Consider the following 17,838-nt stretch of genomic DNA (forward strand, 5'->3'; position numbering starts at 1 on the left):
CTTGCGGCAGCGCGGGCATCATCGGCACGCCAGCAGGATGCTGTCCTCCCACCAGCCGCCTTGCCCATGGCTGTGGCGAGGTTCATCTCTTGGCTTGGGGCCCGAGCTTTCCCTCCTGGCAGGGAAGCCCGTCTTCCCAAGGCCTGTGCAGGGTTTCCGCTGGCTTTAGCATTGTCGGGTTGTGGGGAGCCTCTCCCTGTAAATAGTGGGGCAGCAAAAAGGGGATTCAGGGAAAAAGGGGAAACCTGAGCTTAGTTTTCAATTTGTGCCTGGGAGGACAGGAGATGAGGGCAGTTCTTGGCACATGTGGAGACAAACCTTTGGTCTCCAGGGAATTTTGCCATGAAAGGTACTTTCCCCTCCAGAGACTGGGCACCATCAGGGCTGAGTGACCCAACTGCTGTTTTCCAGGCGCCGGCACCTGCTTTTTAAGTTTTCCACACCTGGAGTACCAGGGATGATACTACAAGGTCTCTGGGCCAGGTTGTGTCAAAACCCTCCCTCTCTGATGCAGGCAGTCCCAGAGCAGTGACATGTCCCTTTGCTGGGCCTCCCAGGTGCTCAGCATCTCTGGAGGACCAGAGCATGAGAGGGGCAAGACGCTTCTCCAACCTGCCCGGTGATTCCCCCCGTTGCAGTTAGCCCACAGGAAGGTCTCATTGTCTCCTTTTCTCCCTGGCTTTCCCAGTGCTTTTGACACTTGGAGGTTGGCCCTCTGCTTGGCCAGCTCTTGAAATGCAGCCGCCCCTGGGATGGAGCCTAGCCAGTGTTTAACAGTGCGTATCGGCGGTCCTCCATTTAGAACAGCAAGTTTCTAACAACTGCAGATCACGGCTTCTGGATCGGCCTCCAATTATGGCTAAAACAAATTATTCCTCAGAGTAAGCTTGACCAATCTGTGAAAGGGGTATATTGTAGGCTGCCAACAGCAGGAAGTAATGAGTCCCAGGGCTCCAGGAGACCCTTTCCAAACTGCTTATGTAGGAAGTGAAGAGCACTGTACCCACATGAAACGAGGAATTTGGGTAGGCAGAATTTAATTCTCTAAATTGGCATCTGGTGGGATGTTAGCGGGACTATTGCTTCCCTTGAGAAAAGTGCCACGGGATTTTAGCTGTGCAGCCAGGGCCTCTCTTCAGGCGCTGCACCCCACTGCTTCATTTCACAGTTCATTTTTGGCATGAAGGGAGGACTGGCTCACTTATTCAGCTCCCAGTTTGCTGTCTGGAAAGTAGGGCTGCCATGTTTCTCTTTAGGATTCCTGGATACAACCGGCTACACGGGAAGTGTGTAACCTAAAGCAGTGAATCGACACATCTCAGAAGTTTTGGATCAAAAGCTCATGGGGACTTAATCTGAGATTAATCGCCATGCACAATGGGTGTCGGCGTGAGACATCCAGTCTACCAATGTTCAAAATCCTACACAAATGGTGAAGTCCTCAAATTCTCCCTGGGCTACATTTCCAGGAAGAAAAGAAGTTAATGTCCAAAAACAAACTTACTCAACGCGTATGCTGTGAGTCCCTATCACCAGTCTCTGTGCAGCGTCCCTCATTGCTGTGGTCAAAATCTGTAGCCATGAGTTGAAAGGGCAGTGCTGTTTCTCATGGCCTTTTTGACTATGCGTGTTTACATATAATTCAGACAGGTGTTCCTTTTCCCAAAATTAAGTGCAGCTCATGGTAACTGGATGGTTTAAGCAGCCAGCTCTATAGACACAAAGCCTTTTCATTATAGACAAGAGCAGTTGAAAAATATTCATGAAATCGGGCTGAAAGAAATCCCCTTGGTCCCTAGTACTGTTGCAGACGTTCTTGCTGAAATGCTAACCTGCTGCCTTGCAGGCTTTTGCAGTGGTGCGTCGTGCTCAGAAGCTGTTAAAGGGGTTATTCTGCAGCTCTGGGGAGTGAGCCAGCTTTTCTTACAGCCCTGCCTATGAACAAGCAAGTCCAGTTCTCTGTCTGGTTCTTTGGAGGTAGCTCCAGGTTTTCTTGGTCTTCCCTACGCATAACAGGTACTGCCGGCAGGCCAAGGCTGAGAACATAAATCTTTGTGGGGATAGGGAAAGGAGGGGAATTGCTGGAGGGAAGAGTATTTAAATGCCATCTTTCTTGCTGATCAGTCAAAGTACTTCTTCATATCATCAGCTGAAATGTGCTGGTTCATTTTCCTATGTGGGATAGCGCAGCCTTGGAAACGGTGATTCTGAAGATGAGGAAAAAGCAATAATTGTTTTCCTTGATAGTGCATAGCCGATTATATCATGCATCTGAAGGGGTTTGTGAGCCAAGAAACTGAGTGTTTTTATCTGTTTGATGAGTGAAAGTAGTGATTAGGCAAAATAAACCCATTATGGAATAAACTATCAATTCTTGGAGAAGCACTGTTAACTGGAGGTGAAGAAATCCAAATGTTTTGAGCTGTTTTGAGTTGGAGAGAGATTTTTCTGGTAAGAATATTACTTCTGTGATCATAGGCTGCATGAAGACAGGCATGACCTAGCAGTGTTTCGTTTTCATCTAATGAAATTGTGCGGCGGGATGTTGAAAGGAAGCTGAGAAGATGGCTCTCGTCTGATTGATTATGGCCAGAGAAGTCAAGGATCCTGGAGAAGTCCCGAGGCTCTTGTCTAGCTCTCCTCATGCCTTTCCCAGCCCCTCACCGGCCGGCTGCTGCGTGTGAGTAGGAGCTTGTCCCATACAGCTTCTTGCTTTTGAGAATGGCAGAAGAATGCCTTGAATTTCCCAAAAGATAAAAGTTGCCATCGTATAAATTAACTTGCCAAGGCCCCCACAAGGGCCAGTTATTTGAAATAGCTGGATTTTCCTTCTGAAGTCTTTGTAAGATTGCCTAACTTTTGGATGGTGAGACAAGGGATTATTTGCCTTGTTTTATGTGCTGTAAAAGATTGCAGAAGGGCTGTAGGCATGGGCCAAAATGGAGTGCCATTTCTCCAGCATCTCAAGGAGCTCAGGGGCTACTGTTGGTGCTACACAGCAGGTGTCTGTCACCATGGCTTGCGGACATGGACAGAGTGCTTCAAGGTGTGGCTTGAAAGACAGGCTCCACTGCTCAGTTTGACCTCAGTGTCTCTGACAGTCACTTCTCTGCAGTGGTGAGGCAGGTTTCCCAATTTCTCTTATCTCACCCGGGTGATGCTGAGGTTTGCACTGTGAATGTGCACATGCAGGGGATGGTCAGACCTCTCTGTGAGAAAAGGACGCTCCTCTTCCCTGCAGTCCACTTGTCTGACAGGCAGAAAACCAAAGTATATTAGAGGAGCTAGTGGGTGATACCTGCTCAGTTTAGGCTGATGAACTTCCCACACCATGTGAATTGTTTACAGCATCTGCCAAAAAGTCTTTTCTTAGCCTAGGATCATTGCAATGAACATACATAGCACAGAGATACGCATGGGTTTCTCTCTTAAAAGCTCTTTTGCTTGGTGTGGTAATACATCAAATAAGTCTGTTTTGACAACAGAGGGTACCAGCGTTCTGGCTTCTTCACAGGGGGAGGAGTCCACCAGGCTTGATTTTGTGAAGGAACAAGACTGTTTTCATAAAACTTTTAGGAGCTTAATGTCTTTAAGATATATCTCCTAAATGTGGTTGAAGTTAGCCATGGGTTTCAAAAGTTTTTAGGGTGGACTGATGGGCAGACGCATTGATACACATGCAGTGCAATGGCATAAGGCCTATTTCAGTAGGGAACTAACCTGAAAGATATGGGAAGGCTTTGCAAGCAAAACACTCCTCTGGAGACACAGCTCTCCACACTGGGAAGAGCCAAGGAGAGAGCCTGGCAGAAGTTGACCACACTGATGCAGAAAATCCTTGGAAACTAAAATACTGACCAGGAGAGTAAATGCTAGCATGGGGTTGAGTCCTCAATACTAAAACTGGGAGACAAGAAAAACCTATCATCTGCAGAGTATCTGTCTCTCTCAGAGGATGTATGTGGGCAGGGAATATGTTGGTTGTTGTAGGTCTGGTGGTTAGACCATGCGTCTGACAAACGGGCCGCCTGAGCTGCTCCTGCACTGGCAGGGCTGTGGGAGCCCCATTAAACTAGGCAGCTCCTGTGCCTGAGGCTTCCCACTGTAAAAAGGGGTCCCCAAAGGTGTCAGGGCAGGTAGGACTGTTGCTGCTCCCCATAGGTACCAAATAGGATTTATTGCTGTGGCGTGAGTCTTGCCACTTGGCACAGCAAACCTTGAAAGTCAAGCCATAGAATCATAGAATCATAGAATCATAGAATCATTAAGGTTGGAAGAGACCTCCAAGATCATCGAGTCCAACCGTCAACCCAACACCACCATGCCCACTAAACCATGTCCCTAAGCCATCCTCACATGTACAGGAAAACAGTCTCACCTCAGTCTTTCTTGCATTGGGTGTTAGTCTTAATTAGGCTTAATTACTCTTTCCTGGGAAGGCGCAAGGGGATGAGCACGGAGCAGTCTCAGCCTCAACGCTCCTCTGCACCACCAAGAGGTGACCAAGCAGGGGTGAGCGAAGGAGGTGTGGGGACACCCTCTTTGAACCAGGAGCACCTGGCTGGCGCTGGATTTCTGCAGCTAAATTTATATCCAGTTCCCTCCGAGAAAAGTCTAAGCGGGCTTTTGTGGTGATGATGCAGTTTCTTGGGTGGAAGTTGAAATCAGACACTGTGGCAGGTTGTTAGAGAAAGCCCCAGTGGGCACACACAAGTCGCATCATTGTTAATATTTTTTAAATTACCCATTTCTACAAATCAGCCTTATTTCCTGCTGTGAACTTTCTGTAACACTAACCAAGAGACATTATTACTTTTAACTTACATCTATTGAGAAGGAATTTAATTGGCCCAATAAAATTTCCCAGCTAAGCTTCTCCGAACAAGACCAGCCAAGACTAAAAGCAGTTGACACTTTTGGGTAGTCCCTATGGGAGAGGGCCTGGGCTGTTTGACAGGCTGGGCTGGCTGTGGAGGGAGGCACGGGGGGACGGGGCACCGGCACACAGTGGCTGGGGGTGGCAGAGGTGTACCAGGCAGCGGGTGCAGCATGGAACATCTCAGCTTGAGCTGCAGTTGCATGCGGCTGCGAGCAACAGCTGGGGCCTGCGGGGACAAGTAGACATGAGGTGATGCTGTGCACACAGCTGGAAATGCTGGGGCTGGGAGGTGGGGGATGAGGGCTCCCCTTTGCCTTAGCCCCAATGCCTGGCAGGCAGTGTCTAACCTCGGCCACTTGCCAGGCTCGAGGGAAATTTTTCAGGAGGCAAAGGGATGAAGTCCCAGACGTGCTGGCAGAACTCCACCACCGTCTTTACTGCCTACGTTTTCAGAGCATTGTCCAGGCACTAAATGAACCAGATAGCTTCCAGTGACATGGAGATTCAACAGGGCCGCATAATACAGGCCAATTAGCCACATTTATTTAGTGCCTGCATACCAAGAGACACTGCAGACTCCTAATGCAAACCTTAACTTTTCCATTAAACACTTACCTAGACACCACATGCCCTTTTGTACCATGGTGCACGTTCCTCATTGCTTTTGCTGTCTCCCTATTTGGAGAAGACAGGAAACCTTACATTCATTTTATTATTTTTTTTTCCTGTGTTCCTGTAAAATACATTGAAAGGAATAAAATCACCAGCAAAAATCACATAAAGCAGTACTGAATTTATCAAACGCCCATGAGCCAAATAGGTGAATCACTAATATGGATAGGTCATTATTACAGAGTGCTTATAGATGCATTCTCATGCATCCAGGTCGGATGACACAGGGTAGAGTCCATTAATCTCTTTTATCTGGAGATCTTGTTGGAAAGAAACCACAGACCACTTCGTGCAGTGTTACCACCTTGGTTTTCATTTACAACCAAATAGAAATGCGGTTATGTTTTTAATATTTGTTTATTGCTTTTATTTTTGCCATATTCCCATTTATTGGCTTATTCCCATGCTTGTTCCAAGACTTCTTGAGTCTTCCATCCATTTATTCCCTCTGTCTGTAATTTACTGGTGGTGTCATTTTGTGAACCATGTCCTGATGCCTTCCAGGCTTGGGGGAAGAAACTCTGGCTGAGGCCAGTCTCCCAGTTGGAGATTGGAGTGTTGTGCCTCTAGCCAAGCGCCAGGACCCAGGGAAGGGGCGCGTGCACGGGGGCTGCGAGTCCCTGCCCACGGCCTCTGCAGCTGTGCCTATTTCTGAAGGTCTGTGAGGAAGAACCTTCTTGTGGATCACGTATGTCTTTTCAATGCCATGGGCATTTGCGACGCAAAGGGCCCTATTTTGTTGCTGGGGACACTTGAATCTTGACAAAGGTTCGGGCCCCTGCAGCAGTGGCAGGTGGAGGCTCCAGTGGTCCAAGATGTGCCTGTGACTCATCGAGAAGGCTTTGCTGGCAGCAAATGTTTCATTGGTTTTGTTGACTTCCTCAGGCAACTTTGACATCAGAGCCTATTTTGTTGCTCTCAGCATCATTCATTGGCATTTTTCTTCCCACTGTGGATATATATAACGATGTCCTTTCATTGCCTCTCGAGTGTAAACATACTAGGGTACTTCTTGCAAAGGGACTTTTATGTATTTAGAAATCGAGGTCATTGTGGTGCAGGCGGTTACTTGAGTGCACGATGTTCATGGCTGCCGTTTTATTTATATACAGGGCTACATTATTGCATCTGTGGAATGGCAAGTAGCTAAGGCTTCTTGCGCCACTAAGACAAAATAAAGTGAAGTAATCAACAGAGCAAGAGTTGCTCATGACAGCCCATAAGGAAATTGAAATGCTGTGGAAATTTATTAGAGGGTGTCTATGTAATGATGTGCCCAAACCACAGACAGAGCAGTCTGGCTGAAGAGCAGAATATTTTTACTCCATGGCATGTGCAAGGTGCTGTGGGGCAGCTTCTCCACTCCCGCTCCCCTGGGAGTGGAGCGGGCTCCCTCCTGCCACCACTGGGTATCCCACCAGGATGGTCAGGTGAACCCGACCCTCTCGAGGCATAGCAGTGACATTCCTCACGCAGGGATTGCAGTCTACAGTGCCTCTTTGGCTGTGTAGAGAGACTTCTCCCCCACCAAAAAATCCTCATGCGAGCTTTAAATCACTTCTCTATTGATGTTGCTTCATGCAAACATCGCATTTATAGGACATGGGATCCAACAGCATAATTCCATGTGAGGTGGAAGTAGCATTAACCTAAATACTGATATTTTGTTTTAAAGACAGAGGTTCTTTTTATTTGCCTCCTGGTTTGTGACATTTGCTCCTCAGATATGAGATATTGCTAGATACTTAGTTTTAAATGGAAGCTGAGATAAAGATTCAGTTGCTGGGATTGTGTTTAAGAAGAATCCCAAATACCATAAGATTTATAGTGAGCTAGCCACAATCCCAAATATCATAAGATTTATAGTGACCTAACAACACTGGGAATGAAAATATCTTTCTGATAGGATATATTATGGCATGTCTAGCATAGAAGTGGGTTTTCAATTTATTACTTCCTACTTGTTCTACAAAATAGAAAATTTGGATTAGTGCATGCACTATAGATCCAGGCCTCCCACCCTTTGCTATCATATGTGGTGCTGACCACTGGGAGAAGTCACATTGTCTACCCAACATTGTAATGCTGGGCTTTGACATATTGTCTGTAAGACACCTGCATGCAGACAGACTTGAGTGGGAAAGCCGGAGGTCTGGTCACCATGGGGTGCTTTCTGATGAGGCTCGCTGCAGGCAAATGGCCAGATTTTGCTGCCGTTGCTCCTTTACCAAGGAGCATTCCCCTGCACATGGTAGAGCTTTCTCCTGCCAGAGGCCTTGCTCTGTGAAAACAGGAACGGCATCATCTATCAAAAAGGATGTCCTCCTGTACCTCATCAAGCTAGTTATCTCCCTTGTGTAATCACAACACAGCTCCCTTTGGCAGGACCCTCGGGCATGACTTCTTCCAGCGCTTTTGGGATAGGAAGAGTAATGGACTTGATGGCTCTGCAGGCAGCGACTTCTCTGGGGGGCAGGAGAGAACTGCCGTCCCCCCATTGTGTCTGGCAGAGGGGCTGCCCCAACAGCTAAAAAGCTGACATGACCTGTGCCAAGACCATGACCACAGTGGTGGAGCCGCTGGGGAGAGTTTCTGTCCCTGCAGGTTGAGCCGCACACGCATGTTTTCTGTGTGGTTTTAGCAAGATAAACCCAGAGGGCTTTGGGGAGCTGTTGGGAAGAGGAAATGGTGGCTGTGGATTGGGCACGTCACCAAAAGCATCCCAGGGCGGCTGGGGAGCGTTGGCCCAACAGAGTCAATCAGAGGAAGTCCTGCCCGGTGGCACCAGGGAGATGATGGTCTTGCAAAACCTCATGGTCAGAGACACATGCATGTTGGCAGTGCGTTGTTCTTAAATCCTGCCTACACACTTCCCCTGCGCCATTAAAACTAAACAATATTTTGGCTGAGGAGGGCTCTGACTGCAGTGGCCAGGGGCTGCCGGCAGAACTGTAGGTATGCAAACACAGTCAGGTTTGCTGTGCAAACCATGGTTCATTCATAGATGGGATGCTGCAGACCAAGGCCGGTCCTGTCAGTGGGACAGTTGCGCGGAAAAGTCCAAGGGAAGGTAAAAACAGGAAAGCTGTTACCCACCTGTGTGTGTACTTGGGGCTGAGTTGCTGGGCAGCACGGGGGTGCAGACCCATAACAGCTGTATGGGGATGGTGTGGCCCCAGTGATGTGCTGACTCCCGAGACAGGCTGGGATAAATCAGCAAGGTTAACAACTGAACAGGGGAATCTTGCTGGGAAACACGTCCTTGACCTTACTATGCAGCCTCTGGGGGATCCAGCTCAATCAGCCGGGGCAGAGCAGAGAATTGCTATTTGTATGGTGTCCTACATTTTATAATGACTGGTTTGTATTTTATTAAAACAGAACTACTAGCGTCTGGGACGGAGGGATGAGGGTGTTTACTGGGTTGGCAGCACTGAGACCAGGCTCGCCCTGTTACATTGCACTGTTGCAGGGTGCAACGCGGCTCTGAAGCCGGGGCCGGGGCTGCTGGGCACGGCCGGAGCAATACTGGGCAGCCAGGGGGAGCGGCTGAGAGCCCGCATCCCCTGGGGATTACAGATAGGCCTCATGTTTAGCATCACTGTTTTCAAGTAGCCATAAAAAGAAATGTTTGTAACATTTTAGGGCCTGAGCGGGAATACTGGCTCCATTGAAATCAGCAGCATAACTCCCCCTGAATTCCACACAGGCAAGATTTAACTCTCTTGGCACGAAGGCGCTCAGGGTTATCGATTTCCTTGCTGCAATTGTCTTTACTAGAGGTACAAGCATCGGTCATGTGCATTAAATGAGGATAAATAAACAAGGAAAACTGCAAATGATGAAAAGAAAGTCTGCAGCTGAATCTAGCATAAATTGTTCCCATTTATGTATTTCCTTTGCCGCTTTCATCCAAACCACGATGAACAAAGAATTCTCTGAGATGCAATTTATGTAATCGCAAGGAACCCAAAATGCTAGTTTTTACTGAAAATTCTCAGCACGGCATTTTCCATCATCTCCAGTAAAAGGAAATCAATGTCTCCAGTTTGGATGTTTCCCAAGGAATTTTCTTTCCATATCTGAAAGCATCTTGTGTCCACAAAGCCACTAATGAGTAAATGTGATCAGAATGACATTGATTTAAATTTGGGTAAATAACAAGCCTTGGGGAGAGGTGCAGGGCCCGATAGTTGGGTTCGCTTGGGTTTCTGTTCATATCTGCTTGATATTTTTATTTTAGGAAAGCAGAAAAAACTCTGTATGTTCCTGAAAGAGAGGGGAAAAAAAAGACTTTTGAGAAATGTTACTATTTATTAATATCCCTCATCAGACTCAACACTTCCGTACAAGGCGCTTACCACTCACCAGCCTTGCCCTCTGATCACCTCTCCCGGTTAACCTTCTCCCTTATCAACGTCTTTCTGGCAGAAGATGCTGGAATATCTTTGGGAGGGAGCATCTGCAGGATGGCAGCGCGGGGCTGCAGCCGCAACGTGCTTGCCAGCGCGCAGCATCCGGCACCAGCACGCCCGAGCCCCGCTGTCACCGGCGCACCGGTAGCGACCGCGTTTGGCAGGCCGATGGGATGCGCAAAAGCACACTGCTGCCATTCAGCTTCAAAACAAGCTCTAAATCTCCTTCCAGGCCACGGCAAAGCTTCCTCTAGCTGGATCCTGGCAGCTGTGGAGAAAAGCCAGGTCCCCGCCAGGAGCGGTGCCAGCAGTGCAGGCAAAGCCCGCGGGCAGGCGAGCTGGCAGCACCGGGGTCATTATTTCCAGGATACATGAATCCTAGTGAAATAAAAGGGAAGCCTTCATCAGCTGGAGCGTATTAGCCTCATCCTTTGGTAGGAGTGGATTTAGGGAGAGAAGGCTGTGATCCTCGAAAGTGGCACCGGCAGGCTCGCCTGCTGCCTCTCGCTGGGCACCCCGCAGCACCTCCCAGCAAGAAACGATGGTCGCCCTTCGCTGCTGCACACCTCCTTGCTGTCCGTAGGAGGCTGGCCGGTGTTTCGGGTGGCGTGGGTGGTTATCAGTGGGGCAGTGGGGCGGTTTGAGGAGGGTTTAAGCCGCTGCTGGGAGCAATACATTGGACGGTTAGGCTGCATCACACCCTCAAACACTCGTCAAGTGACTGATTGAACTGTTGCTTACAAATACTGTAGTTCATCAAGCCTTCAGCAGCTATTCAGTGAAGAGCTATTTAACTACTTAGAAAGTGTCACTGTAAGTTAAATATACCAGTAACTAACACATGTGTTGTAAATGTGTCATTTTATGCCAATGGTAGTTATGTGAATTATATGCTGTTTCACACTGTAGGCAGTTTGACCAGCAAGTTTAAAATAAACCTCTTCAGGAAAACTAGCTATTTTTATCTAGTTCTCTCAATTTTCAGCTTGAGCCAATATTTACCTATTCAATCAGTCCCAAGTTAAAATAAAGACTGACTGATAAGTATTTGTTTAAATTTCAGAAGCCCCCCACTTTTCTTTCTCTCTTATCTCGGTTTTGTCGACTATCAGCTTGCTGTCACTAATTGCCATGCCTAATCACTTTTCCACTAGGAAGCAGCCTGGGACTCATAGGAGCCAAATATTTGGAAATCTGGGCTTTATTTGTTAAAAAATACACCCATTCTGGAGGGGGAAGGTTAATGAAGAGTCCCTCACCTGAGCATCACCTGTAGGACTGCCAGTCCCTGTGCTGGGCCACGCTGCGTACCAGTGGCACTGACCTCTGCTTTAAGTTAATGGCGAAATGTCGCTTTGCACCCGTAGGGTCCAGACAGGGTATAGGGGGTCACGGGGGGACACTTTGCGCACACCGGGGTGGAGGTGGATTTGCTGCTCCCGCCACTTGCGGAGGGGGAAGAGCATCACAAGAAGCTGGTGCATGCTCCCGAGGGGATGCTCTAGCCACCATCCCCGCCCCCGCCCCGACAGGCCACAGGGCTGCCTGACATCCTCCTTTCTGCTTCCCTTGCTGCGTTTCTCTGCCCAGGTGATATACCGAGCCCTGTCACCGCCTTATGCTGCAGAGGACCCATACAGCGCGGAAGCCCAGGCACAGCTGGCATCACAAGAAGCTGGTGCATGCTCCCGAGGGGATGCTCTAGCCACCATCCCCGGGCCCGCCCCGACAGGCCACAGGGCTGCCTGACATCCTCCTTTCTGCTTCCCTTGCTGCGTTTCTCTGCCCAGGTGATATACCGAGCCCTGTCACCGCCTTATGCTGCAGAGGACCCATACAGCGCGGAAGCCCAGGCACAGCTGAAGATCACCAACCTGCGTGTGCGGCTGCTGGAGCGGCAGGGCTGCCCCTGCCTTCCTGCAAACCCGGCCCCCCACCGCCACCCCTGCACTACGCCATCTACGACTTCATCGTGAAGGGCAGCTGCTTCTGCAACGGCCATGCCGACCACTGCGTTCCCGTCGCCGGATTCAAGCCCATCAAGGCAGCTGGCGTTTTCCACGTGGTATGTACACGCACACAACAATGTCTGCACTGCAGGAGAGCAGAGTTTTAAAAATAGTGGGGAATGGTATAGAGTATGTTATAGGTCCAAGTATACGGTATTTGACATGCGATGCCCTGAATTCCAAGCACAGAGAGCAAAAGCGGTCTTTACAAAGGAGGTGGTCTGAGGCTGAGGTGCTGGGCTTCCCTTGTGCCTCGGTGTAGGGTCCACCAGGACTCTCATCCTTCAAGCGTACTCCACAGTAATTTAAGTTTATTTATTTTGGGTGGATCCTTAAAATAAATTAAAATTGCTGACTCCCTTCTTCCCCCAAACACTAACTCTCAATAACACAATATCTAAAAGATAATAAATGCAGGGCATTTTGATGACAGAGAGGGAGGAGAGCTTCCTCGAATGTACTGGGGGTCCTGTGATTGCCATTGTTTCTGGAGGATCCTCAAATACTGGGTTGGCTCCTGAACTGAGAGGCAGGAGAGCTGGGGTTTGCCTCTCACTCCCAGGCTTTCCATTGCACTTTGCAATACCTTTCTCCAGATAAAAACCCTGTGCTCCAGTTTCGAGGGAACTCCCGTCACAAGACCTCTGAGCTCAAATCCCTTGGGACTGACCAAGACCTAAACCCCAGTCCTCCCACATCACAGAGAAGCGAGAGCCGCTAACCCGTTGGGGAGGTGATGGGCACAGCAGTGGCCGATGTGTTGGACGCCTGTGGCATGGCATGCCTGCACCCTGCCAGCCCGGGGACACCCTGGTCTCACTGCCCCCAGCACATCTTGTCCTTTCTGCCTGTCTTGGCTGGCTCTGAAGGTCCTGGCTTTGCTGGTGGAGGAGCAGCAGGGAAAGCCAGGGCAGTCAAACATATCGCGCTGAATAATGTTAGAAAGGGAAAGATCATGAAAAAAAGTAAGGCAGTTACTCGAGGTAAGGAGGTCTGGCATCTGTCTAGCTCTTCGGGGAACTCTCATTTCACTTAAATTATGGTCTCAGGCATGAAGCAGACAGCATGTTTCCCTTCTAATGGAGCTAGTCTTGCAACATCTTGAAAATATACCAATTTGAAAGCGTGCAGTGCTATGATTGATAAGACTGTTTCAAGTAGCACTGCTCTGCTTTCCGCAGATGTTCCCTGAGCAAAAATCTTTGAAAGGAGCTGTTTGCTCAGGATTATTTCAGTGGGATACAATTGCACGGGAGCGTGCCCCAGAGCACCGCTGAGAGCTGTAACAGAGCCTGCAGCCAAATAAGCTTTCATTACAGCTATAGCCTATGGAAACCATAGCGCACAGGTAACAGGCAGTGCTGTGGGAAGGAATCAAGTGCCAAAATCACACTGAAAACCAAAGCAAGAAATAGCAACAAGCCCCTGCGCCAGCCCCAAGGGGACTGGAAATTCAACTCCAGTTATAAATGTGCATGTGGCAGGAGTCCCAAAGGTGACGTTTCTGCAGTGAGGCTGACTCATTTTACTGTGCCTTACAGCTTATTCCGCACGTCCCATAAGTGATGGTGTAGGGGTGACATAACCCCATGGTTTGCAGGGAGGGTCAGGGAGTGGTAAGGTGTTTCCTCTCCCAATACCACTTTTTCCATCATAGGACCAGGGCAGCTGAGGCTGAGCCCGGTCTGTGCCAGGCTCCTGCCTGGCACGAGGCTGCTGCGATTCGGGGACTGCGGTGGCACTCCACTTGTGCATAACAGGCTGGTGTTTGCCAGTGCATTGCTTCAAGATGGGAAGAGAGGATTATTTCCAAGACGATAGCAAGACAGGTGTGTGTGAATGAACAGAAAAGGGATGAAAGATTGCAGGGTCTGTGGCTGCTTAGCTGGGATAAGTCAGAGAAACTTCTGAAAAGAGAGTAGGATTTCAGAGAGGGAGCATTTTTGTACATTTCAGCTGAAAAAGTCACATAAAAGATAATTCTGAAGAATTACAGTCAGTCATTCAAGTGTGAGATGGGAACTTAAGTCTTGTCTTTATGCAACTGTATCTACATGGGGTTTTAGCAGAACCTTCACTGTAAAACCAAGGACAGTAAAAGCTGGGAAGCACATTACCATTTCACAATATGATTATAAAATCTGGCTCTGTGCTTGTTTGGACCAGAGCACTCCTGAAGAATATCCCCTAAGTTAGAGAGTTAACATCAGAATTTAAGCAAGTTTAAGATCCTTTCAAAAAAACCCCAAACCTTTTCCAAAAAAAAAGATTTCTTAACCCCCTACTTGGTCTTAGCCCACAGGCAAAATCCTAACTGCAGGCTTAGTTTCAGTCCCTACTTGGCCAGTGGAAGAACTGGACGTGATTTATTTATTTTTCTCGTTGGCTGCTCTGGGCTGTAAGCCGGTGCATCCTGGCAGCACTGGGCATAGCTGCCAGGTCTCGGGCAGATCTCGCAAAGCGACCAAAAGCATTTCAGCCATCTCACCTAGAGAGGATCTGATAAAGCCACATGGGGATGCAGGGATGCTGGTGGCTGCTGCCCAGGTGGGTTTGGTGCAGGAGCCTGACCCAGGGGGCCAGGATGCTCCATTCAGCTCGGGACATCGGCCCAGTTTGCTGCCGCAGGATTCCTACCATCGGATGCATTTTTTCTTGACGGCTGGGCCATTGTGTGCTGGGAGTGGCTGAAGGGAGGCTAGAAGTCCAGCTTGGCCATGAGATAATACTGGCCTGGGACATCCTTGGGGCATGGGAGTGAGATGTGAACAGGGTGGCTTTGTGGACAATGGAGGTCTCCTTCCACCCCAGCAGAAGCAGCTCTAGCTCCATTCACTGGGATGGGATAACCTCCTTAGTGACCCCTCTGAGTCAGGTCAGAGCAAAGGTGGACTTTACAGAGTCCAAACATTCGCTGTGAGAAAAAATTGTTTCATGTTAGCCCCAACAGCAAAAAGCAATAGCTGAGACCTGGTAAGAGAAGAGGTTTGTTTCTGTGCCCTCGCCACCGTCCAGCTACAAACTCTCTGTGATGCTCCTCTCCACAGAGGTCACTGCGTGGGTACCACAGAGCAAAGCTTGCCAGCGATTTCCCTCGCCCACCCTTTCTCCTAAAGGAGAAAGTAATTTATATAGGGAAGCTCTGGGTTCTTTTTAGCATCAGAAGTGCCATGTCAACCTTTAGGGGAATTCTGAGTATACAGGTGGGTCTCCTACTCTGGGGGAGTGTATCTCTCCATGAGCCACAGGGGAAGCCTACAGAGAGGACCTGGCTGCCTTCCAACAACAGCAAGGGCTGCTTCTCATGGGTAGTGTAATCCTGACTGTTCCTTGTTATACACTTGGTGAAACAGAGAGCTATCAGGGTGATACAGATACACTTCCTTCTCTTCCCCACTCTTCCCAAATTTATTCAAAGGGTCACTACCCAAATCTCATCAACAACAGCCCAATGCATGCCCAGGAAAAAATGTGCATGGACAAACGCATCTCACACCATACCATGCAAAGCAGTTGGATCAGTTTGTGAGCTGCGTTACATGGCAAAACACCCATGTGAGTAGAGAAATGGATTCACAGACACAGGAGATCCCTTCTGATCTTCAGTGGCTGTGAGAAGACTGGTTTTTTTGGCTGATCTGTGGTGTAGGAACTTCTTGCCCCTTGCCAGTACCTCTGCGCATGGAGCTGTTGCAGTGCATGCTTGGCCCCTTACCAGCTAAAGCATCCCCATGTCCTGCTTGCAACTATGGCAAGGGTCATGAAAGAGGAGATCAGCCTGGAGATAAGTAGGATCTTGCAATTGAGGACTCCAAAGTGGAGAAAGCAAACGCAGAGATACCTCACCTGGGCTGTGCAGTTCTGTCTCAAGGTTAGGGCAGGAATTCATCCATCTCGGAGACTCCTTGGCCCTCCCTGACTGCAGAATCCTGTAACAGCTAAGTGGTTTTCATGGTTGGCCTGAGTTATCAGTCTTAGAGGGCTGTGTCCTTGCTAGGGCTTCCTGCTTTTACCCGTATGAGATGAGATCCCATTATCAACTGATGACTTCATTATCTCATTGATAATCCAATATGATCAACTATCTAATGTTTCCTGCTCTGTCCTTCCTTTCCTCTCCTGCACTCCTGCTAGTGCAGTCCTATTTACACATCTTTCATCTGCATTGGACAGAGAGAACAAACGAAGCGGTCCGGTTTTGTTCATCCTCTTGTTCTCTTTCTCCCTCAATGACAGTTTTAATAACATGATACAGCAGCTATCTTTGCTCTGAAGAAAGGAAGTGGGAAGCTAGAACTTAGGGATGCAGAAGCTTCAGTGGACTTAAGACATGTGCCCAAAGCAGTTTGGTGTGGTGCTGCTGCCATACCAAAACGGTACTGCTGCAGTTACGCTCATATGCTTCTTTAGTAGTCCAACGTGCTGTGTCAGTGTAAGTCAAGGACTTTTCCAGGAACTGGGCTTTATTTTCTAGGCTGAACAGACAAAACTAGTTCAGGAACCTGATCAGTGAATGCATCTGAACTTGATTTCTGGCAGCTGCCTGACAATTAGGCACCAAACCCCAGATACACCTCACCTAATTTTAGGCATGCGTTTGATGTACCCAAGTTAGCCAGCTGATCTCCCCAGGCTCCTTCCGTAGTTATGAAGGGGTGGGGGGATACAGAACGGTTGGGATCCCGGGTAGACTGAGCTACCGTGCTGAAGCACTTCTGTATAGTCGCACAGGGTGAATATTCCTCCCCCTTCCCATGTGGCCAACCTAGTGGCTGTTATAAATTGTTATCGTGCTACTGACATCAAAAGATGCTGAAGGTCGTCTCCACCAGCACTGACAGAAGCCTATTGTACAAGGAATTAAAAAAAACCCACCAGACGGCCCCTACACCCTGGACAACAAGCTTTGTATTCTTTCACAAGAATGAGATAGGATATGAGAATTTTCTCATGCATAAATTTGGTTGTCTGGTGCTTTGGGAAAGAATACCTCCCCGCGTGCTGACAGCAGCCAGTAGGCATCGGTTCTAAAATTGGCACGGTGGCTCGAGTGCAACACAGTTTGAAAGCTATTGTTAGAGACTCGACGTGAATGCTGTGATTTTCCTTTAGGCTGATATCATGCCCATTTTCCATGAAAGTAAAAAAAAAAAAAAAAAACCAAGAAAATACAATTTTAGCAGTTCTAAGACAGAAACTCTATTAAATGCAGTTGCCCCTCCCAGCTATTTAGCCTATTTAGACTATCAGGTCTTTGGGACATTGATTTTCTTTTAATGTGCGTTTGTGTTGGACTCTATATAGTGGGTGAGTTCTTGCAATATAAATCAATTCATAACAGGTGACTGAAAGCATTTTTCCCTCAACGCAGCATTTCTTTCTCACTGCCCAACATTTTGGAACATGCTAAATAGGGAGGAAAGTATTTTATAAGATTTGACTAAAGAAAAAAACCCATGTATTTACAGTCTGAAAGGAAGCGCTGGAAGGTTATAATTCAGCAACAAAAGGCTCTGGAAGGAAGCATGCCCTAGCAACTGTCTTTGTATAGAGAAATCAGTCGCTCATTTATCTTACAGAAGTCAACTTTTGTAACACTGTTTGCATTGTGCCCTCTAATGACTGACGTTGCGACAGGGCTGTCGAGCTAAGAAGGGAAACAGTGTGGAAGTGAACTGGGATGTAAAGACCCCATGACAAAATGAAAAATGGTATAAGAAGGCTTTGCCGCTTAAATGAGTCAAGAGCCGTGTGAATGCTTAAAGCAGTGAGACGTACTGGGAATTGTGTTTGTGTACTTAGCGATGCTTCAGAATGACCCAAGTGGGTACGCCTTACAGTTAAATCTGAATCAAGGTGAATG

At 48.2% G+C, this 17,838-nt stretch overlaps 1 protein-coding gene across 1 annotated transcript in view; it reads left to right on the plus strand.

Annotated features, from left to right (window-relative positions):
• Window positions 1-17,838, plus strand: part of NTN4 (netrin 4) — a 53,130-nt gene that overhangs the window by 7,633 nt on the left and 27,659 nt on the right. The window contains 2 exon segments of the mRNA XM_009321351.1: window positions 11,557-11,644; window positions 11,757-12,031. Of these exon segments, the coding sequence (XP_009319626.1) occupies window positions 11,557-11,644; window positions 11,757-12,031 (363 nt within the window).

Source organism: Pygoscelis adeliae, unplaced genomic scaffold (assembly GCF_000699105.1).
Source record: "Pygoscelis adeliae isolate BGI_AS28 unplaced genomic scaffold, ASM69910v1 Scaffold232, whole genome shotgun sequence".
NCBI classification, from domain to species: domain Eukaryota; kingdom Metazoa; phylum Chordata; class Aves; order Sphenisciformes; family Spheniscidae; genus Pygoscelis; species Pygoscelis adeliae.